Genomic DNA, 22,267 nt, shown 5'->3' on the forward strand with positions numbered 1-22,267 from the left:
AATCCACACCTGGATCATGTGTTTTCGAAGAAAAAATGATATTTGGAGCATAAAAAATTTACAAAGATTTTGGACTGTTTTTTTTAACCTTATAAAAGTTGGAATCAAACACTTCAAGAGCTGATCCCTATAAAATCAAGTACATAGATCACATCTGTGAGGTCAGAATTTAAAAATAAAACGAAAAAAAAAAACATTTAGCATCTACCCATTAATATATATATATATATGAGAGAGAGAGAGAGGACCCTTATACAGTCGGTAACTTTGGATAGATATATGAAGCAAACTATTTGGTACATACTTATTACTCAGTCATCATGCAGCAGAATCAGCACTGCCATCGCGGTGGAACCGAACAACAATGCAAGTAATATTATCTAGACTTCCTCGTTGAAATGCTTCCTGAGTCAGCCTCTTAGCAGCGAGCTCTGCATCTTCAATGGGTTGTACCATTGATACAGCCTCCTGGGGAACAACACAGATGAACTCTTGTTTAATGCTGACGATCTAAAAACCATTTCTCATACTATATTATCATGTCAGGAGTGGGAAGAGACGGGGAAGTCAAAAACCTCATTGGAGACTACGTCCCATAAACCATCACTTGCTAGGATGAGAAACTGCAGAGAGCCATCGATCACTTCTTCCTGAAAAATCCAAATTTTAAGTGATTTGTAAAATCCCGGTTCTATTCATAAAAGCCATAAAAAGTAGTTTTATTGAATGTGTATCAAAAGAAGCAGAAGCCTTCACTCTCATTTAAGAAGCTTGCAAGCTTGACAAACCATCTCTAAATTACCTTTATTTCAGGATCAACTACCACATACTGCTTCAACAGCCTATCACCAAAAGCACGAGAAACTGCTAAAATCCCACCAACCCGCCAAGTTCCTGAATTTATCCATTAAACTGTGATAATAAGTTGAAAATTTTAAAACTGAAATATGCAAGCAGAATTATTGAGACGATAGATACTGTCATCTATTAGCACAAGACATGACAACGAGGAAAAGGAATTTAGATTCTGGAAAAACATTATGTTTTGGCTTTGAATAAACCGATAATCACTTTGGACTGTGCACACTTATTACGTTTACAAAAATTCACTATAGAACGATCAAGGAAACTTCAAAATTCCAGGAAAATCTTTCATAGGAAACATTTGGAATTTCTCCAAATTTGATCTCAAGTGACACAAATGAACACATGGGTTGAAAAAATCTCACCAGCCCACATCACAAATCCTCCAGCATCCTCTATCCGCTGCCGCTCATCACTTTGGTCTGGCTTATGATCACGAGAAACAGCAATGGCTGAAACACGGGGAAAACCAAAGCTAAATCAGTTGAAACTAATTATCTTATAAAGGCAAAATCTACAAGCTCAAGAAGGCAGATTGACAGCTCTAGTTGATACAAACAGAATCATGAAAAATTGACCTGACTGGTTGCAAAATTCCAGTTGAGAGCTATCTTTCAAAAGCAAATTTTGGCAAAAACTGCTTTTAACTTCATAGATTTAGATTATAGACATAATCTTTCTTATTAACATGCTGAAACCCTAACTTACACTAAATAATTTTTTTTTTCCTTTTGCTAATGTTCGGTTGTGTTTTGATATTGGTGTGTCAACTCCAATAAAATACAAGACCATTTAACAACATCAGAAGTGAACATTATCCAATTCGCATGTCAAATCTAAACAATGAAGATCCAAAAATACTTTAGAAAAAGTTTATGAACAAAATGTTTAAAGTACAGAACAGTTTCATGAAAATGAAATATCCATTGGATACTCTTTTAAGGGACAACAAAGTGGAAGATCTCCAGACAGGAAAAGGCAAAAAAGAAACATCAATCAATAAGCCCATAGCTTCAGGAGGGGAGTTGCATGAATAAGACATTTATAGGAGCCATTTGAAGCCATCCACTCACTGAAGATGGCATCAAATGCTTCCCGCTTCCCCACGTGCTTGAAGGAACATGCAAAATCTCGGCCAGACAAAGGTGTTCTACACGATAGATAGGTGGCATACTCGGGGAATCTGATCATCACTACAGAGTGGGAGGAGGTGGCAGAAACTATTTCTATGAAGTCCGACTCGCCCACAATAAAACATGCACTGCCAACTGATTGTGACTAATCACTCAACTCTACATTGTATGCTTTTCCCCACCAACCTGCCCGAAAAAAAATAGCCACTATGATATATTCATGTAAAGACTACACAGCAGCCTGTATAGTGTAGGAAGTGGTGGATTGAGAGCTTGACAACATCTGGAGGGGGAGAACATGATATAGGAAAAATGTCATATTAAATTTTGGCATAAATGAGGAAACTATTGTAATATTATCAAGGCATGCCACACTAAGAACACTTGATGGATAATCAGTCTTTTCAACTAGGGGGAAAGCTCTATCAACTCCTTATCCCAACAATTAATTATACTCTTGACTTGGAAAAACCCAAAAATGGAAGGGCAGGCAATCAGTTTGATTATCAGCTCTTCCCCACACACCATTGACTGCTAGACTGGAGAGAACAAGCCAACCCAAATGTCACGAAGCAACCTTCTTCCAAATAAGAAGGCATATGCCAGATCAGCATTAGCACCAGATTTCACTGTCTTTTGAGCCAGGTAGTTACTTTCAATCCCGTGCTCCACCTGTTTCAATGCTTTCGTCCACTAGTCATATCCCATTTGGATAGAGAGGGTACTATACGATCAGGCTTGATCCCCGCTTTGGACGCTACCCCCCCTCAAAAGGGCATGTCCATTGTACAGGTTTGCATTAGGTATCCAACCAACCAGAATCTATTCTGTTGAATTCAGTAAGCTCTTTCCAGATCTAACTAGATAAATGGTTGGGCTTAATAAATGGAGTTTCAAATTAGAATCTAATGGAACCCAAAGATATCGAAATTCAACAAAGTGAGTCCAATTAGATTACTTGGAAATGTATCAATATAGGTCCAGTAAGGCATGGAGAAAATAGTGTTCAGATCTAGTAGGGATCCTTGCTATATGTCACAGAGGTGCGGATGTGGGTGCAGGTACGGGTACGGGTGCAGATGCGGCGATGCGGCACTTTAAAAAACTTGGGTGCGGGGAGGGTATATATATATAATTTTTTTAACAGTTTTAAGTTAACACTACGTGTATGTGTGTGCATTTATGTATTTCTATATATAATATTAGATAAAAATGGACTTGATTAGGGTTAACTGAATCTACTTTCGATAGAAATGGACCTCAATATGGTTAACTTCACCTAACACAAAGGAAGCTGTGTCCAAGCGTCACACCAGCCTGGGTGCGGGCGCGGTGCCCTATTAGAAGAGTCCTTGTTACATAGGGATCCTTGCTATATGAATGAGCAGAACTTGTACCAGGTTATGTTGTATTCAGTTAGATAGAATTTGATTACTGCCTACATCCGAACTGCTTACAGCCTAGATAAAAAATAAACTGGTGATACACTGAAAAAATCACGATATTTTTCATGTTGAAGATTCTGGTGAACGTGTCCTCAAAATACTGGAGGTATTTGTGGCCAAGATGTGAGCAACAAACCTACTATATTATCAATTATTGTACTAGTGCAACCCCTTTAAGGCTAATTTACAATTAAGAATCAAACTTGAAACTGACAAGAATACACTAAATCAAAATAGCACATGCTGCATGCATTTCCTGAACATATTTCAGGATTAGGAGGAAAAGAAGACAAAATAGAATTACCATTTCCGTCTCTACAGATAACAGCGCGTGAATCTCCAACATTTGCAACTAGTAAACGATCTCCTACAATGACAGCAGTTGATGCTGTAGATCCAGCATCTCTGTGCTGATTATTTTCTGACTTGAGGAATTCTGCATCTGTCTGGTTGTAAGCGTCAGCTGCATGTCAAAATGAGAAAGAGAAATCAGTATAACGGAAATTTCAGAATGTATAAACATGATGAACACTTGGTAAAAGAATTATTTTCTCCGGAAAGGAATCAAAGGAATCATTAACCAGATATTTATCTTGAGGCCATGAAATACCTATGGCTGATTTGGTGTCTGTGAAAAAATTAGGGTGCCTAATCAAGTTTTCAAAAAGATTCTGTTTCACATACTCTGCAGCTCTAGAACCACCATGACCTGATAACAGAGTCTCCCGGTCAGCAAATGCATTTCCCAATAGAAATTATGATTGTCCAAGAGTTTTATGAAACTCCACAAAACTGAAGCATAATATGTTGAAAGTTGAAACCAAAGATTCCCATATCAAATGAAAGGAGCATACCATCAAATACCCCAAAAAGACCAATTACTTGTCCATTAACACTGCAGATTTGGTTTTCATAGAAGTCCTCCATTGATGACCTTTTGCCACGTGAGCTTGCATACCCATAGCCGAACCTATGGTTTTGGCTGCAAAAGTCAAACAGTTGTATGATAATACTCCAAAAATAATACTGTAAAAATAATAAGCCACTAAAAGTGCCAGTAGAATGCATTCGTTTCCACTGGCAAGAAGGTATATCAAGCATTGCAATCCAAGCAAGCAAGCATGACAAACTTTTGCCAAAATCCTTTGTAAGCAAAGGCAAACTTATTTCATACCTGAAAACGGCATGATTTATTAAAGTAACATAACAGAAATTGTACACTAGCACCAGAAAATTGTAATACATCAACTGCTTTGAGATACTATACCTATTAAATTTTCTTGGTTGGATTTTTTTCCCTTTTTTGAGGCCTTCTTGCACCAAAAAGGATTTCTACACCTTATTCTTGCAAGCTTAAACCTCTATTTTCTTCTAACCTCTGTCACAGATATCGGAAAAATTTTCAAAAATTGTGATATTATCACTGTATATTCAGTCAATGATATTAAAGGTAAATATCACGATATTTTGAAAATATCGCCAATTTGATTATATCGCGATATTATCATGAGAATATTGCGATATTATCATAATAATATCATCAAAATATCAATTATTTTTATTGCTTTTACTTATTTTCTGCATCTTAAATATGCTTTTCTTCTTTTTTTTATTATATATGTATTTTATTGTCTAACTAAACATGATATTTTGTTACTTATTTTTGTTACCTTCATATTGTTTTTATTTTTTGAAGCCCCGGGATTTATCACCAAACCTATAATATCGCAAGAAATAGCCTCACCGAGATATAGCCAATACTGATATTTGTGACTATGCTTCTAAGTTCTAACTGATAATAACAATTTCCAATCCATAGCTACAACCCTAGGATGTCATCTGTGAAAATATGTGTGTCATCATCTTTGTGAACTCTCGATATCTATAATTACAGTAATGTCACTTGCATAAAATTCAAAAGTAGATTACCTCAATTATTCAAAATGATAATACATATAGAAATGAAAAAAAAGAAAAAAATCATATGAATAAAAGAAACAAAAATAACAAAACAATCATATGCATCTTGAATTTCACAGCGAGGAAAAGGAGAATTGAAGGACAAAAAAATAAAGATAAGAGCTATCAAGTGAATTGGAATTTGCCCCAAAGGGGTTTGGCGTAGTGGGATGGGGCCTAGGCCGCTAGGAATGCGATTTAGGTTCAAATCCTATGGGCATCATCCCTTGTGCCAGCCAATGCGTGGCGACTCCCTTGGGGCAAGGGGCAAGCCCACAGAGTTTTACGCTGCCAGGAAAATGATCGTAAGTACGGGAGGCAGAGCCAGCGCAGCTAGGTCTTTGATCCTGGGGGCGGTTTCTCCGTGTAAATATAAAAAAAAAAGTGAATTGGAATTCAATAAAAAATTTCATTGAAAAAAAAAGTTGGTTCTACTTGGAATGAGGAGAGGTCTTGAGGCCCTCATTAAATTTGAGGGTGGACTTTGGATGGAGATTAGAGTGGGCTTCTGAAGAAATCACCCTTGTGGAGGAGAATTGAAAAGTCTTGCTTTCAATGTGCGAGCAAACAGCAAAACATGACATCCCAATCCCTGCCCGAAAACTCTCCAGACTACAGCTACCCAAGGAATTTTAACATAAAACTCCTGAAATCTCCATATCACCCCCACTGCCACCATCAAATAGAGCATAATGGAAGGTAAAAGTTACCTGGAATCACCACCACTAACAGCAGCACCATCAAATTGTTGCCCACCAGAAGAAATCGCAGAATTGAAATATCCCATCATACCTTCGATTTATCAAATCATTCCAGTGGACTGAGATTTGTTAAAGCATTAACTGCTTATATAAGCACAATTAAGCATACCAATAATAAAAAACTGAAGGATCAGGCTCAATCTCCAGGTTCTGCAAAGATTAATATAATACATATTAGACATGATGACATATATAAAAACATTGGTTAGCAGATCTAAACACAGTAACATCATTTCAGCTCCTCCATACTGTTCTATCAACATGGCTTCATGTAGGCACATAAACTTGGACGAAAACCACCAGCATTTTATCAAAGCAAAGAAAAGGCCATCATCTGCATCGAAAAAAATATTGATAACTCATACATTGATTTTATTATAATGCAAAAATAGGAAAGAAAGACACATTCTAATAAATATCAAAGAACGACTGGCTAAGTCGTGCAACGTGATAATCACTGCTACATGATCATGATTACAAGAGGTAGGTTCACCTTTGTTAAAGACAATAGCACCAAAACAAGGAGCATGTCTAACCCAAAACGGTCCAACAAACTTTTGTAAAAAATTGATAAGATGTTCCAAAAATCTCTGTTATGACCAACAAAACCTAGTTCCACTACTCCATACAATATGAGAGAGCAAGAATACTAATAGATCCCATCGAACAAGATACCATCAATCACCAAGAATATCATGGCCTCCATCTTTGTGATGTGAAAAAAATTTAGATAAACAAAGGAACTGTTTGGAAGAACAAATACACCAAAAAATCTTTGTGATTTCTTGTCACTTTACTAACAAAGGACTAGGGACACCTATGCACTCTACAGGCTAAAAGAAGAAAACCTAAAAATCCATCACAGTAATTAGTACTCACCTTGGCTATTACTTGCCAAGGGAATTTCTCAAAAATATTAAAAAAAAACAATCTTGGCATGTAAAAGTGAAAATATAAAAATAACAAATAAGAAAAACACATGACTTTTATATATTATCTTTTAAGTAAATAAATCTTATAACATTTTTAAATATTATAGCGATGCTATTTGGCCATATTTTTTAACATATTGTGATATTTTCTTTCTGTTTTCTTTAAGAAAACCTTTTAAAATGTGAAAAATTCATTAATCATGTCCAATGCCACGCTCCACCCAATGGTTAGACAAATTCATCAAAAAGATAGAAAAGAAACTGAAGGTTAAGACAAGAAACAGAGAAGAGACCAAAAACACCACAAAGTAAAATGCATGAAGATATGCCATTAAATCAATGAATACAGAAATAAGAAAGCTGCAAGTTTAACCATGGAACTCCATTCGCTTTTTAGATATAACAAACACGAATTGTCCCTGGGTACCATTCGAGAATATGTCATAGAAATTTCAATAAAAACAACTACAAACTGTGATCCGTCTTTAGATGGTTCCAAGACAACAAAACAATTCAAGAGACTCTACCAACTACTAAAAACCTTCCTGTCAACCACATGAAAAGGATGGAAAAGGGAAGACGATTGAAATATAGCGAGCAACCAGAATTTGGCCTGAGACCAATGATTCTTAGGAGTAAACCAACGAAACGTGACATTGAATCGACAGTTAAAACACTTCTGGTGAACATACTCAAAGCTTCGCAATATCAAACACGTTCTGGTAAATATACACAAAGCTTCACCACATCACGAAATCATGACTTCCATTCCATACTCAACAATAAGTACAAGCAAATCAAGAGCAAATTCATCGAAAAAAAAAAAGCAAATCAAGGGCAAATTCATCGAAAAAAAAAGCAAATCAAGAGCGGAGCTAACACAAACCAGATAAACAATTCTCAAGCCAAATCTTGATCAAATCCAAACGAGGAACTCATGAAGAAACATAATAACCAACCGATTTTTGTGTATATTTCTTCAGGAAAGAACAACCAAAGCCCAATTAACACAAGAACCCCCAGAGATCTTTCTTTCAAAGAAAATCAATGAACAACCGACCCAAGAGATCCTCGTCCAAAACTTACGCCAAAAAATAAAAAGAAAGATCCGTCACAGAAACGAAACAAACCCGACAACTCACAACTAAATTCCCAATCCAACGTATCTGGATCGAGCTCAAAAGAAAATCAACCGTCAACAAGCAAAACCAAATTCCAGCAATCCGCAATCAGTAATGAAACAAATAACCAACTACAGAGAGAGAGAGAAAAACCTAGAAAACGGAGAAATCTGGCAAAACCACCACCAAATTCGAGCAGAAAAATTGCAGAATTCGAACAAGGGATTCAGAAAATAAGACGGGGAAGAGAGAACAGTATCTCTGCTTACCCCTCTCTCTCTCTCTCTCTAGCGTCTCTTGGGTACCCTGAAACGAGGAATACCAGAAGAGAGCAACGGTTTCTTCAACAAGAAAAGCGGTAACATGGCCACAACAAAAAAGGCGGAGAGAGAGATGTTTCTCAAAAAAAAAATTTGTTTTTTCTTACATATATATTGAATTTTAAAAACAAGTTCTAACACTAATACCGCCACCTGTAAGATGAAAAAGATAATGAGCCCGTCTTTCAAAGCTGGCGGTACACAACAAAAGCACTTGATTTCAGCGTGTGTCAACCTCTCGCCGTACCATTTAATTGGGGAGGGGCAATTCTTGCACTTTCAACGTCCACATAGAATGAAATTACTAGTATACCATCGTTGGAAACTCTCGTGAACAGTGGATTTTTTTTTTCAATGCCACGCGTGAGTCTCCCATTGGATGGACGACGTGTAGAACTATTTTGATGACAAGTGTCCTTCTCAAGTGTTTTATGTTTCGTATTAGTGTTTTAAATGTGGTTACTGAAAATTGCTATCGTGTTAAGTCCATCACCAAAGTTGTGATCACGACAAAATAGACTTGAGGAAAATTTTGAAAAAAGAAAAAGAAAATATGTGTGAGAATTCTTTTCCTCATCTTTTTACCATGGATTTTGCATCCCTGTTTCCTTGATTTTTGAGTGAACAAATAGTGAGTAAAAAGAAAAATTCATGCTTGGTGTGACCTTACCTTTGATCCAAGATCTGTTTTAAAATCATAATTGTAGGTGTTTTTATGCTCTATTTGAACAGTTAGAGACTTAAAGTATATATAATTGTTCAATCAATAGATAACATGTATTTGATTAAGCATTTTTATGAGCATGTATATGCATTTTAAAAAAGTAAAAAAATCAATTGTTTATATTGTACTAAAATTTAATGATTCATTATTCATATTTTTTCTACATCAAATCAATTTGAAAAAAAAACATGTCCCTTATTAAATAAGTAATGATAAATACATCTGACTTAGGGATGGAAGTGGACCGGGGGAAAGCGGGGCCCCGCCTCGCCCCGTTTGGACCGGGGATGAAGGGTATGAAACGGGGGTGGAGGATAAAATCCATCCCCGCCGCGGAGGCGGGGCGGGGGTGGACGTGCACTTTTCCCCGCCCCGCCCCGTCCCCGCCTAATCCCCGCCCCGACCACTTTTCCCCGCAATATCCCCGCCCCGCCCCATCCCCGTTTGGACCGGGGATGAAGGGTATGAAACGGGGATGGAGGCGGGGGTGGAGGATAAAATCCATCCCCGCCGCGGAGGCGGGGGGGGGGGGGGGTGGAGGATAAAATTTTGAGGCGGGGCGGGGGTGGAAACCTTGTCCCCCGCCCCGCCCCACTGCCATCCCTAATCTGACTATTCATATCAAATATAAAACACTTAAAACTATGATCTTTTGAGGGTCCTACTGATGCTCCCAAGTAGCAAATCACCTTATAGGAAAAATATCATAAAGGGAGAATCTCATGATATTCAAAAAATTGAAAAAATATCAATATATATTGTACAAATATTAAAATTATAATATAAATAAAATGCTATCCAACCCATTTTACATATTATGTGAAAAACCAATATACTTGACCCACTTTTTGCAAATCCAGTGTCAAGAGGGGTTGAATTACATCTGGATCCATAACTCTATCATGTGTTCGGAGTAAGATTCACATGCAAAATTAGATCCACTTATTGAAAATTTAAGTCATCACTGAATCAGTCTAGACCCAACCCATTTACAACCCTACTCTACAAATCTACACACATACATATGTAAAAGTAAAAGATTTAGTTTGGATGTAGCCTTTATTGAATCTGACCTGATCAAATTAGAATTCACGTTCAAATTTCAAATTCATATGGAAAAAATGATAATACTGGATATGGATCCAGTTAGCATAAGATAGCTAACCGGATGCATTTTCTGCCTATATTTGGATTATGATGTGAAACCTCAAATTGAATCTGAATCTTATTTTTTTCATCTGAATACACGTTTCAAAATCTTATTCAAGGCTTGAGCTCAACTCGTTTACACCTGACTCGGATTTGTTCGAGTAATTAAACGAGCCGAGCTTAATCAGGATTTTGAGCATGATTAAGCTCGACTAGTAGAGATATATGACGACTAATTTTAGGATATGCATTGTTTTTGTTGGCTAATAATAGTAAAGTGTGATTTTAGATAAGTGGGTAATGTGTTTGCTATGTACGTGTGTGGTCATCAGTTCAATTCCCGCCGTTTACAGGATTAAGTTCTTACTTTTCTTAAATAAGTTAGTGCAAGCTTGAGCTGAGCCGAGCCAGGCTCGAGCTCGAACTCGAGCCGAGTTTGTACACATCCTTTGGAAGCCTGCACTATTATAAGCGGAATGTTCAAAATAATTCTTATAGTGGCATTTGGATAGTCGATACATGGTTGTTGATCTAGATTAGATATCTGATTGATCGATTGCCATTACTCATATTGAGCAAGTCATTCTACATCCAGTTAGCGAAATGGATCGAACCGTTTTTAGGAACCTGTGAAACCCAACCACAACTTAACATAGACAACTGGTGAATTGATTCATGGATTGGTATGGATCAGCTCTAATGTTATAATTTATGAAAAAGGAATGATTGTTCCAGAAACGGGTAAAGGGAAAGGCTCGAGTCGGAACCCGAATCCTTTAAAAAGATAAAAGATAAAAGAAAACAATTGGTTCAATCAGAACCAAAGGGAAGCCCGAGTCGGAACTCGAAACTTCAAACGAAAAGATAAGAGGAAGACTCGAGTCGGAACCCGAATCTTTAAAAGGAAAAGATAAAAAGAAAATTAGGAATTGATGAGAATGGAAGATGATTCAGGTTTATCCCTTAACCTGAAAGGGAAAGAAGGAATAAAATTGACAAATCCAACAAAATTTGATAAAAGTTTGATAAAGAATTAAAAGAATTGGGTACACAGTCCTGACACAAGTATGCGAGGGCTTAACAAGTTTCAGTAACTTTTTTATTTGAAACGTGCATTGATACTAGTTACTAATATACATTGATGTGGTTTCTAAAAGAATTGGTACCAGTTTCTCAAAATCTCGGACCCCTATTAGAACATGCAGCCTCATGTGGCAGAGGGATTCGATCCTTGGCCTTCAGCTTGGCACAGGACCCGCTTGCCACATGGGATACCACGAGGGTTGGGTGTTTTCCAAACAGACAATACTTTTTATTTGTTTAAAAGCCTAACGTCCCAAATCATTTAATGATGATAAAGGTTCATAAGATCAAGCTATTAAAATTGGTCCTTTGACAATTGTTAAGGTACTGAGACTAAGGCACTGGATCAAACCCCACAGTCACACGGGTGTGTCCGTAGCTGAGCCATGTATCTTAAGGCCTCATCGGGGGTTTTTTCTCGTTTTCTACGAGGGTTCCTCATAAAAAAAACAGACAAAAACTTGGGATGTAAATAGGTTGGACCAGTGTTGTGAAAAGCTTTGAGGCTTAGCGAGGCGTTCCACCAAAAAATGAGTCGCGGTTTTTTTTGAAAATTTAAAAAAAAGTATTAAAAAATATCTAAAAATATAAATAAATAAAGAAATACTTTATTGATGAAATAACAACCAATAAGAAATAGAAAATCTCAAATAAGTACTAAAAAAATATGAGATTAACATATTAAAATAACTAAAAACTGATTATATAACTTAAGAAATAGAAAATCTCAAATAAATACTAAAAAAACATGAGATTAACATATAAAAATAACTAAAAACTGATTATATAACTAAAAAATATATGAGATTAACAAAAAAAATTAAAATTCATTAAGAAACTGATTACACAACTGAAATAACTACAAAATATATGAGATTATTCTAAAAAATATGAGATTAACATATAAAAGTAACTAAAAAAATGATTACATAACTGAAAAATATATGAGATTAACCAACAAAAGATAAAATATACTAAGAAACCAATTACATAACTGAAAAATATATAAGATTAACCAACATAAGTTAAAATATATAAGATTATTCTAAAAAATATAAGATTAACATATAAAAGTAACAAAAAAATGGATTACATAACTGAAAAATATATGAGATTAAACAACAAAAGTTAAAATATACTAAAAAACTTATTACATGACTGAAATAACTCAAAAATATATAAAATTAACTTATAAAAGTTAAAATATATGAGATTATTCTAAAAAATATGAGATTAACATATAAAGGTAACTAAAAACTGATTACATAACTGGAAAATATATAAGATTAACCAGCAAAAGTTAAAATATACTAAGAAACTGATTACATAACTGAAAAATATATGAGATTGACCTATAAAAGTTAAAATATATAAGATCATTCTAAAAAATATGAGATTATCATATAAAATTAACTAAAAATTGATTACATAACTGAAAAATATATGAAATTAACCAACAAAAGTTAAAATATATTAAGAACCTAATTACATGACTGAATTAACTGAAAAATATATGACATTAACCAACAAAAGTAAAAATATAGTAATATACTAATAAACTTATTACATAACTGAAATAACTGAAAAATATATGATATTAACCTAAAAAACTTTGTTGATTATGTCATAGAAATCTTGTAATTTTTTTTTTGCGCCTTGAGGTACAGAGGTTCGCGCCTTAAGGCGAGGCACACCTTTTGCACCTCAAGACCCGTTTTTGATAACACTGGGATGGACTATGCAGGAATTACCCAATCAGACAAAATTGAAACTTGAAAGCAACGTAATCGGGTGAGTCCAGGTCTGAAACCTAGGCTCTGATACAACTAATTAGCCTGTTTGAATTCTCGGCCCTAGGATGGGTGTTTAAGCATTTAATGGACTCGAGGTAAATCTTGGTCAAACTAACTTGGTGGTCCTATTTGGAATCTCAACGTTAGGATGGTGTTTATGCATTTGGGATGGGAAGTGAGGCCCTTTGTCCTTTGTATTTCACTAAATCATGGATTTGGCAACTGCTACTTCATACTTCATAAATGCCCATCCCAACTACAAATTCTAAATAGGCCCGTGTACACAAATCCGATTAAAAAGTGTAATTGGATTTGGGAAATAGCATTATCGGATCAGGACTGGGTTGGGCCTTGTAACCACAAACTTTGCGGGCTTGGGCTTAAAATCTGAAATCATTTATCACCTCTCACGCTATGTCACGGGAATGAACCAAATTGGTTATGAGTCATGACACGACTGGACACATTACAACAACAACTACACCTTTATTCCAAAACAATTGGGGTCGGCGATATGAACCAAAAAGAAAATCATTCTGGGTCTTCCACATGAATCCTTTTCCTCCAATTATTTCTATCCAATGTCATATCCTCAGTGAGGTTCAAAGCATTCATATCATTTCCTATCATCTCCATCCAAGTCTTTTTAGGCCTACCCCAACCTCTATTAACTAATATATTTTTCCATTTCTTCATCCTTCTAATTAAAGCATCATCAAGCCTTCGTCGCATATGTCAAAACCACCGTAAACGATTCTCTCTCATCTTATTTTCAATGGATGCAATGCCTACCTTCTTACGTATCTTCTCGTTTCGAATCTTATCTTTTATTGTATTTTCACACATCCATCTAAGCATACGCATCTCAACTACACTCATTTTTTGAATATGATGTCTCTTGGCAGCCCAACATTCCGTACTATATAGTAAAGCGGGCCTAACTATTGTCCTATAAAACTTTTTCTTCAACCGCAATGGCATTATACGATTGTACAACACTCCAGTTGCACTTTTCCATTTTATCCACCCAAACATTTATCCTATGATTTACATCTCCATCAATTTCTTCATACTTTTGAATGATAGATCTCAAATATTTGAAACAGTCATCTATCGGTATTTCTTGCTCACCAAGGTTCACTACACTCCCATTACTACTTTGTTGCTTACTAAACCGACATTTCATATATTCTGTCTTACTCTTACTCAACTTAAAACATCTTGCTTCTAATGCATGTCTCCATAATTCTATCTTAGCATTAACCCCAACTCTAGACTCATCAATCAAAACAATATCATCAGCAAACAACATACACCACAACACATTTTCTTGAATTGATCTCGTAAGCTCATTCATCACTATAGCAAATAGGAAAGGGCTTAATGCAGATCCTTGATGTAACCCAACCGTTATAGAAAAATTTGTTGTCACTCCTCCACAAGTGCGAACATTGGTTACTACTATTTCATACATATCTTTAATTATACTAATGCACTTGAGAAAAATACCTTTCTTCATTATTGTCCACCAGAGAACATCCCTAGGTACTCTATCGTATGTCTTCTCCAAATCAATAAAAACTATATGCAAATCTTTGTTCTTCTCTCTATATTTTTCAATAAGTTATCTAAGAATATGTATAACTTTCATAGTTGATCTTCCAGACATAAAACAAAATTGATTCTCCGATATCATGACAACTTTCCTCAACCTATACTGCACACATTGACACATACAAATTATGTTATTATTTTTTTATAAATTTTTTATCACATTAGTATTATTTCAATAAAACATATATATAAATTATGAAAAAGAGAATATTTTTTATTGGCTATTTTTTTTTTAAAAACTTGTGCCCTATTTTTTTCCAAAATGTTATGAGCTTACGTCTTGAATTGTGTCACATACCGTATCTTCGTGGCATAGTCCACCGGGCCTAGTCAAATGGGTTTGGGTCCATTCTTAGATACATCTCCAACCCAAAAGAATCAAAACCCACTCGTGTAGGGGTGTCAAATGATTGGGTTTAACCTGGACCTGACCCGTACCAAACTTTATAAGGTTAGGGTTTGATGATAGAAAAGGAGGTTCAGCTAGAATCCGGGTTAGATTTAAAGGGTCCGATTAATATATTAAACGGGGTATGGTTTATGATATTTCATACCAGACCCAAGTCTGACCTGAATTCCGATTAAGATCTACAAATTTTCAATGTAAAAAAGATAAAAAAATATTATTTTACCGGGTATGATCCATTTCATGTAATCTTTGTAGAACCTGGGTATGGTTAGGGTACAACACCTTAAATTAAATCTGAGTTCGGTCTCACCTGGGTCCGAATCAGATCCGACCCGTTGAGACCCCCTACACTCATGCAAAACACGAGCCCCCCTTCCCCACCCACATTCTGGAAGCTTCTACAGCGAGGGAGATCCAACGGCTACCATCCCCCGAATCTTCATCTTGAAAACCCCATTCGGCATCCTCAAAACCCCGTCATTTCTCTGCGACACGAGCTACTCTAGCCATGGAAAACCGAAAGCCTCGCCCGTTTCAAGGTACCCATCTCGCCCTTTCTCTGTGTTTTCGATCTCTTGCTGCCATTTCTTTCCCAGGATTATGGGAAAGACCATCGTGTTTGTAGGAAAAAAGAAAAGAAAAACTCGTATTGGAAAGTTGGTATCGACCACCGTTGTAAAATTTAGAGCATTGGGCACACATATATCAATTACTCATTCATCAGTGAATAAAATTTCCGGTTACTTGTTGCTTCTTTACGAGGAATTCTCCGCACCCTTTTGGGTTACTCTTGCTTTTTTGTTGTTTTTGCTTGCGTATCTTATCATAATCTGAAGTTAGCTCGGGTTCTTTCTTTAGTTTCTGGAATGACTGTTGCCAAGAAGAGTTTGATGTCTTAGGAGTTTTTTTGAGAGGTTTCCGTTTTTAATCGTAGATAGTAGCATTTTTTTTCACATTAAATCCATGGATCTATGGTCTTGGATTTATGTTTTTAATGCAATTTCACTTATACTCTTCCCGTTTAGGTTCTGTTTGAAAATTTATGCCCCCCACCTTCTTTTTGTATTAGAAACTAGTTTGGGGGCACAATATGCTCATTAACCCCACCATGATGCAAACAGAAAATATTTATTCTTTCCACAAGTGGCTGGTTAAAATCATGGTGATGAGTATCTCCACTCCAGTGTTTTGAAAGCATTCTGATAATATTACAATATCTTGAAAGCTCGATGTTAGCGTGTCTGAAATCACGATAGATAGAGCTTGATATAATGATATCGAAAAATTTAATGTAGAGCTCGGCATTGTAGGATATCATGAACTTGTTGATAACAATCAAAATGTAATTACTGAAAGTTCTATTTTATTGATTTTTTTTCACTTTATTGACATTTTGTTAGTTTATAGCCTTATATTGATAATTCTCAAGATTTTCATGACAAAAGCACAAGAAAAGTAAAACAAAAAAGCTGAGAAAAGATGCAAGAAGTTCTCTTTTTTGACCTTTTCAATGTGGTTTGAAGTTTCAATTAGTGGAGATAGGTAAAACTTTTACACCTGTGGTTGTTGCAGTTCTAAGCGTAAATGGCATCGGCTTTCAGCACCATCTCCCAAGCGGGATCTTTGGTAGCTCTTGGAAGCCTTGGGAGGGAGAAGAAGGTGTATTTGTCTTTGGACAAGTATGTGCAGTTCTCATCTCTCGCATCAATATCTTCGAGCTCCATCTCTAGTGGGGCTCGGACACTATGTGTGCAAAGAAGGCGTTCACAGAGAATAAATGCAATGGCCAAGGAGCTCTACTTCAACAAGGATGGGTCTGCCATCAAGAAACTGCAAGTATGTTATTGCCTCTGCATCTTTTTTGTTTTTAAATGTACCTTCTTTTTAGTATTTCACATTGATTACCTGGTTTGGTGGAAGTTGTGAACTTATCTGATTCTGATTGCATTTATTTCATACAGACTGGTGTTAACAAGCTTGCGGACCTTGTAGGGGTTACCCTTGCTCCAAAGGGCAGGAATGTCGTCCTGGAGAGCAAATACGGTTCCCCCAAGATTGTTAACGATGGAGTAACTGTTGCAAAGGAGGTGAGATACATTTCCTCTACATGACTCGAACTTGCAAATATGTACTGACTACTGAGCAAAGGCCGATGACTATATTATGTTGTTTTAAGCTGTTATCATCTTTTCTTTTGGGCTGGCGTTGGGGTTCTTTTTTAGTTATGGGGTCTTCATGTTTTTTCTCAAGATTCAAGGGTCTTTGGTGCCAGTCTAGAAATCACGAGCATTTGGGACAGATTTAGGCTTTACTTTGCGTGAATTATGATGTTGGTTGCACATTCTCAAGAGGCATTTCCTCATTGGAAAATCATGGAACAAGATGTGTGATACTATGTGCAGTTAAAATTATCTATGTTAAACCTGATTAAAAAGAGGTACTCAAATTCTGAGTCAGGTTGCGAGGTTCAGCAATGCCCTTGCTTATGTCATCACATGCATTATTATTAGCTTCAAATGGATAGGCACTGCTTATCACAAATTGGATTCTTTAGAATTTTGAATGCTTTATTTATGGAAGAAGCAATCTGACTATTCCTTAAGTATACAGATGTCAATGCCAAACCTTTATTTTTTTCCTGAAGTTATAATATGTTGGGAGGGGGTTGTCTTAATATGTTGCAAATGAGAAGACGTGAAATTGTAGATTTTCTTTATTGCCTTTTTCCTTACTCAAGTTTGAACTAGAATGATACTCAACCTTTATCTGAATGTTTGGTTTTGTTAAGGTTGAGCTTGAGGACCCACTGGAGAACATTGATGCAAAGCTTGTGAGGCAAGCTGCTGCAAAGACCAATGACTTGGCTGGTTATGGAACTACTACTTCAGTTGTTCTAGCACAAGGCCTGATTGCTGAAGGTGTAAAGGTGTGGTCTGTCTTATTCCATGCTTTTCAGCTTTTGTATAATCTTATGAATGTATCTGCATAAATTATTGTTTTTTCTCCTTTTTTCTGTTATAATAATCCCTGGAAAATTCGTTGTCATGCATCATGCAGGTGGTTGCAGCTGGAGAAAATCCTGTTCAAATTACTCGGGGCACTGAAAAAACTACAAAGGCTTTGGTTGATGAACTGAAGTTGATGTCAAAAGATGTTGGTTTCATTTATTCTTTTTTTTTTCAGTCTCTGGCTTGGATTCTTTGCACAATTCTTGTGGGTTTTACTGCTAGACTCATTGATCCACAATTATACTGTGTTGCTATAAAATTGTGATTGCAGGTTGAAGACAGTGAGCTTGTAGATGTTGCAGCAGTCAGTGCTGGAAACAACTATGAGATAGGAAATATGATAGCGGAAGCTATAAGCAAGGTAGGCCGGAAGGGAGTTGTGACGCTGGAAGAAGGAAAGAGTGCAGATAACACCCTCTATGTTGTGGAAGGGATGCAGTTTGATCGTGGGTATATCTCTCCTTATTTTGTTACAGACAGTGAGAAGATGTCTGTTGAGTATGAGAACTGCAAGGTTTGTTGATAAAACACCTGTTGCTTACCATTTGCACTGTGCTCACAATTGGTGCTTGCACTTTTTCTCCGAAGGTTGATCTGTGTCTACTTTGTTATTGGCTCATTCTTGCATTTCCCTGATCTTAATGGTAGAGTTATCTTCTTTTGTGCAGTTACTTCTTGTTGACAAGAAGATTACAAATGCAAGGGATTTGATCAATGTTTTGGAAGAAGCAATTAAGGGAGGTTATCCAATCTTAATTATTGCGGAAGACATTGAACAGGAGGCTCTTGCAACTCTGGTTGTCAATAAGCTTAGAGGGACACTCAAAATAGCTGCGTTGAAAGCACCAGGTTTTGGTGAACGCAAAAGCCAATACCTTGATGATATTGCTATTCTGACTGGAGGTTCGTCTTGATCATTTCCCATTAACTGTTGGCACCTTCTGCTAAAATTTGTTGGTGTTGACACCTTAAGTTGTGTTCTACAGCAACTGTCATCAGGGATGAAGTAGGATTGTCTCTTGATAAGGCTGAAAATGAGGTTCTGGGCACTTTGGCGAAGGTTGTCCTAACTAAGGATTCAACCACTATTGTTGGAGATGGAAGCACACAGGATGCTGTGAATAAGAGAGTTTCCCAGATCCGGAATCTCGTTGAGGTTTGCTTTCTTTCTAGGACATTTTATGACATGGTCCTTCAAAATTTTGGTATGCAAATAGCAGAATTTAAAGAATGATTGTTTGAGTCCTTGGTCTGGTCCATGCCTGACATGGAGCAGTTATATAATTGCTGAAGACTTGCTACTGATGCTTGTATGGTTTGTTTGCCATGCCGTTATTTGAGTTGGCATGGGTGAGCGCGGTCATGGGTCCATATGCAAGTTGGTGGTGTGTCGTGCCAATTGACCAAGAAGTTTGCTATCTTCAGATGCTTCTAGAGTCTGTCTTTTTCTCCTCTCCTGATGGCTTTTTGTGACTTCTGAGTGTATGTTTTATCCTTTTCTTTTCTGCTGATGTATTTTGGCGATTTCTGTTCCTTTTTCTGTATCCTGATAGCTGAGGTTTGTGTCAGGTTGCTGTGGGTTGTTTCTGCACTACTTTTAACCTAAGATTTGTTATATGAATTCTTTATTAAAGCTGACAACACTAACATTATTTTGCAGGCTGCCGAACAAGATTATGAAAAAGAGAAGCTAAATGAACGGATAGCAAAGCTATCAGGTGTTGTTGCTGTTATTCAGGTACACCCAAATGTTTGAAACTTTTGGTGTGCCTTTGATCTGATTAATTCTGTTGGAGACTGAGGTGAGGATATTTTCCTGCTTGCTCACTCTTTTTGTATGGGCAGGTTGGGGCACAGACTGAAACAGAATTGAAAGAGAAGAAGTTGAGAGTGGAAGATGCCTTAAATGCAACAAAGGTAATTGAATGCTCCATATGCTGGTTGAATGGGGAAAGCTGATGCAACTGTCGTCTGGGTTATAGTTGGAATTTGGAAGTATGATTTCTAATGTCTATTTATCCTCGCAATCCTCACCAGGCTGCTGTTGAGGAAGGAATTGTTGTGGGTGAAGGATGCACACTGTTAAGATTGGCATCTAAGGTGGATGCAATTAAGGACTTGCTTGAAAACAATGAACAGAAGGTGCCACACTCTCATCTGGTCTTTCTGCATATAAAATTTCGAAGCCATAAACATGTCTTTCTTCTTGTTTCTGAAGAAAGCTAATTTCAGGTATCTTGTGTCTGATGATCCCTCATTGGTGTTGCATGATTCTTTTGAACTCTTTCCAGGTTGGGGCTGAGATCGTCGGACGGGCATTAAGTTATCTTTTGAAGCTTATTGTAAAGAATGCTGGTGTCAATGGAAGTGTAGTTATCGAGAAGGTATGCTTGTGAATATATATGACAGATGATGCCTTTAGTGCCTTGAATTAGTCAAGTTGTCTTAGATATCTGATCAACTGGTTTGGGTCCAAGTCAGGTTTTGCTAATCGTGTACAATTTTGGTAGAAAAACTACCAGCCCTCGAGAATTCACATATAAAAAGTGTATTAAATGAGGCTATCTTGGTGATTAGTGTAGATCTATAATCTCAAGGACTTAAGATGAATGAACCCAGTTTTCTCTTATTGGGATTAGATGGTTCTTCCTGACCTTTGCAATATTGGTCTCTGTGTATTGTACTTGAGGGTAGGAGGCGTGACAGAGTCGGTGAAGCAGTTTCTCTGTTTTGTGGATTTGGAATATCTGGCTTTCCATCCTTTGGAAAGATGTAAAAGTGGAGTAGCATGCTATGTTTTGGTGTTATCATCAAATTTTAGACAGATTTCTCGTTTGATACCGTTGCACTGCTCCTCTGCTTTTGAAACCCAAAGGATGTTCTGCAATTTTGTTGAGATCTCAAGCACCATTTTCTGTTTGCAGGTTCTGGCAAGTGATAATCCAAGATTTGGCTACAATGCCGCTACTGGGCAATACGAAGATTTAATGGATGCCGGAATAATTGACCCAACCAAGGTAGCAAAATTTCTTTTTGCCTCAACATAAGCTTGTTAAGAACTCTGCAATCCAAAAACAGCATGTTTTTTGCTCAAAAAAAAGTTTTAAAATTTTGTGCTTATCATAAACATGGGGGCCTTTTGCCTCGAGTCAGGTGGTGAGGTGCTGCTTGGAGCATGCAGCATCTGTTGCACGGACCTTCCTCACATCTGATGCCGTGGTTGTTGACATCAAGGAGTCGGCGCCCGTTGCTGCCGGAAACCCGATGGACAATTCAGGTATGGGAGCAATCGATACCCCGATCTTGGGTACTGTAGAATGTGGTCTGTGAAATTGGCAGTGTTCTCGTATGTGTGCATGGTGTTGCTGCCTTTTGGATGCAGGCTATGGATATTAGGTGAGGCAAGTCGTGCAATGGGCAACGGAGGGTATGAGATCCATGACAGTGTTGGTGTTGATCCTTCTTTTTTGTACATTAGCATGACATGAAACCAGTGAGATGTAGTAAGAGTTGTAATTCTGCCTGGCCAGAATCCCGCAGGATGGATAACAATAAATTGTATTATGTTTTAATGCGAGTATTTTTTTAGTTAGTATGCAGTGTAAGAGATCAAATCACTTGGGTGTAGTGGGAGGGGGGCCGCTGCTAGACGGGTGGACAGGGCTCCATTCCCATGAGCGTCAGCCCCTTGCATATAAGAAGGGTCAAGGGCATTATGCCCTGAAGCAAGGTGACTCCTTGAAGGCAAGGGGTGCATTACGAGTTTACACCATAGCCAACACTATTAGGTCTTTGATCCTGTGCATTACGAGTTTCCCCATTCTTCATGAAGCAATTGAATAATAAAGACCAACAACAACAACAACAACTACGCCTTCATCCCAAAATAATTGGGGTCGGTGATATGAACCAACAAAGAAAATCATTCTGGGTCTTCCACATGAATCCTTCT

At 37.0% G+C, this 22,267-nt stretch overlaps 2 protein-coding genes across 5 annotated transcripts; one reads left to right on the forward strand and one right to left on the reverse strand.

Moving 5' to 3' along the window:
- Positions 1-253: 253 nt before the first annotated feature.
- Positions 254-8,548, reverse strand: LOC149835257 (putative protein phosphatase 2C 45). Of its 2 annotated transcripts, XM_090011773.1 has the most exons (11): positions 8,369-8,548; positions 6,412-6,496; positions 6,272-6,312; positions 6,112-6,193; positions 4,297-4,424; positions 4,053-4,151; positions 3,747-3,905; positions 1,230-1,316; positions 803-894; positions 576-650; positions 254-468 (listed from the first exon to the last, which is right to left on the reverse strand). In XM_090011773.1, exons 2-11 carry the CDS (start codon positions 6,441-6,443, stop codon positions 319-321), a joined length of 945 nt encoding a protein of 314 aa, XP_089867899.1. In that variant the 5' UTR covers positions 6,444-6,496; positions 8,369-8,548; the 3' UTR covers positions 254-318. The 2 variants fall into 2 exon arrangements, with proteins under 2 accessions (XP_089867899.1, XP_089867900.1); XM_090011774.1 differs by lacking the exon at positions 4,053-4,151.
- A 7,252-nt stretch (positions 8,549-15,800) lies between these two features.
- LOC149835258 (ruBisCO large subunit-binding protein subunit beta, chloroplastic-like) lies at positions 15,801-21,902 on the forward strand. Of its 3 annotated transcripts, XM_090011769.1 has the most exons (14): positions 15,801-15,846; positions 16,880-17,143; positions 17,269-17,394; positions 18,096-18,233; positions 18,365-18,460; positions 18,587-18,829; positions 18,984-19,218; positions 19,302-19,471; positions 19,976-20,053; positions 20,161-20,232; positions 20,353-20,457; positions 20,607-20,699; positions 21,240-21,332; positions 21,469-21,902. In XM_090011769.1, exons 2-14 carry the CDS (start codon positions 16,892-16,894, stop codon positions 21,643-21,645), a joined length of 1,878 nt encoding a protein of 625 aa, XP_089867895.1. In that variant the 5' UTR covers positions 15,801-15,846; positions 16,880-16,891; the 3' UTR covers positions 21,646-21,902. The 3 variants fall into 3 exon arrangements, with proteins under 3 accessions (XP_089867895.1, XP_089867896.1, XP_089867897.1); XM_090011770.1 differs by lacking the exon at positions 18,096-18,233; XM_090011771.1 differs by lacking the exon at positions 15,801-15,846 and having other exon boundaries at positions 16,933-17,143; positions 17,300-17,394.
- The last annotated feature ends 365 nt before the right edge of the window (positions 21,903-22,267 follow it).

This window comes from Nuphar pumila, chromosome 6 (genome assembly GCF_984573655.1).
Source record: "Nuphar pumila chromosome 6, dmNupPumi1.hap1.1, whole genome shotgun sequence".
NCBI lineage: Eukaryota > Viridiplantae > Streptophyta > Magnoliopsida > Nymphaeales > Nymphaeaceae > Nuphar > Nuphar pumila.

Excerpts from the sequence above, each read along its gene's own strand:
- LOC149835257 (XM_090011773.1), bottom strand. The coding sequence starts at position 6,443 with ATGTGCCTACATGAAGCCATGTTGATAGAACA. Across the intron at positions 6,313-6,411 it reads GAAGCCATGTTGATAGAACA|AACCTGGAGATTGAGCCTGA; the intron begins GTATGGAGGAGC and ends TAATCTTTGCAG. Across the intron at positions 6,194-6,271 it reads CCTTCAGTTTTTTATTATTG|GTATGATGGGATATTTCAAT; the intron begins GTATGCTTAATT and ends GATAAATCGAAG.
- LOC149835258 (XM_090011769.1), top strand. The coding sequence starts at position 16,892 with ATGGCATCGGCTTTCAGCACCATCTCCCAAGCGGGATCTTTGGTAGCT. Across the intron at positions 18,234-18,364 it reads TGATTGCTGAAGGTGTAAAG|GTGGTTGCAGCTGGAGAAAA; the intron begins GTGTGGTCTGTC and ends TGCATCATGCAG. Across the intron at positions 20,700-21,239 it reads GAAGTGTAGTTATCGAGAAG|GTTCTGGCAAGTGATAATCC; the intron begins GTATGCTTGTGA and ends TTCTGTTTGCAG.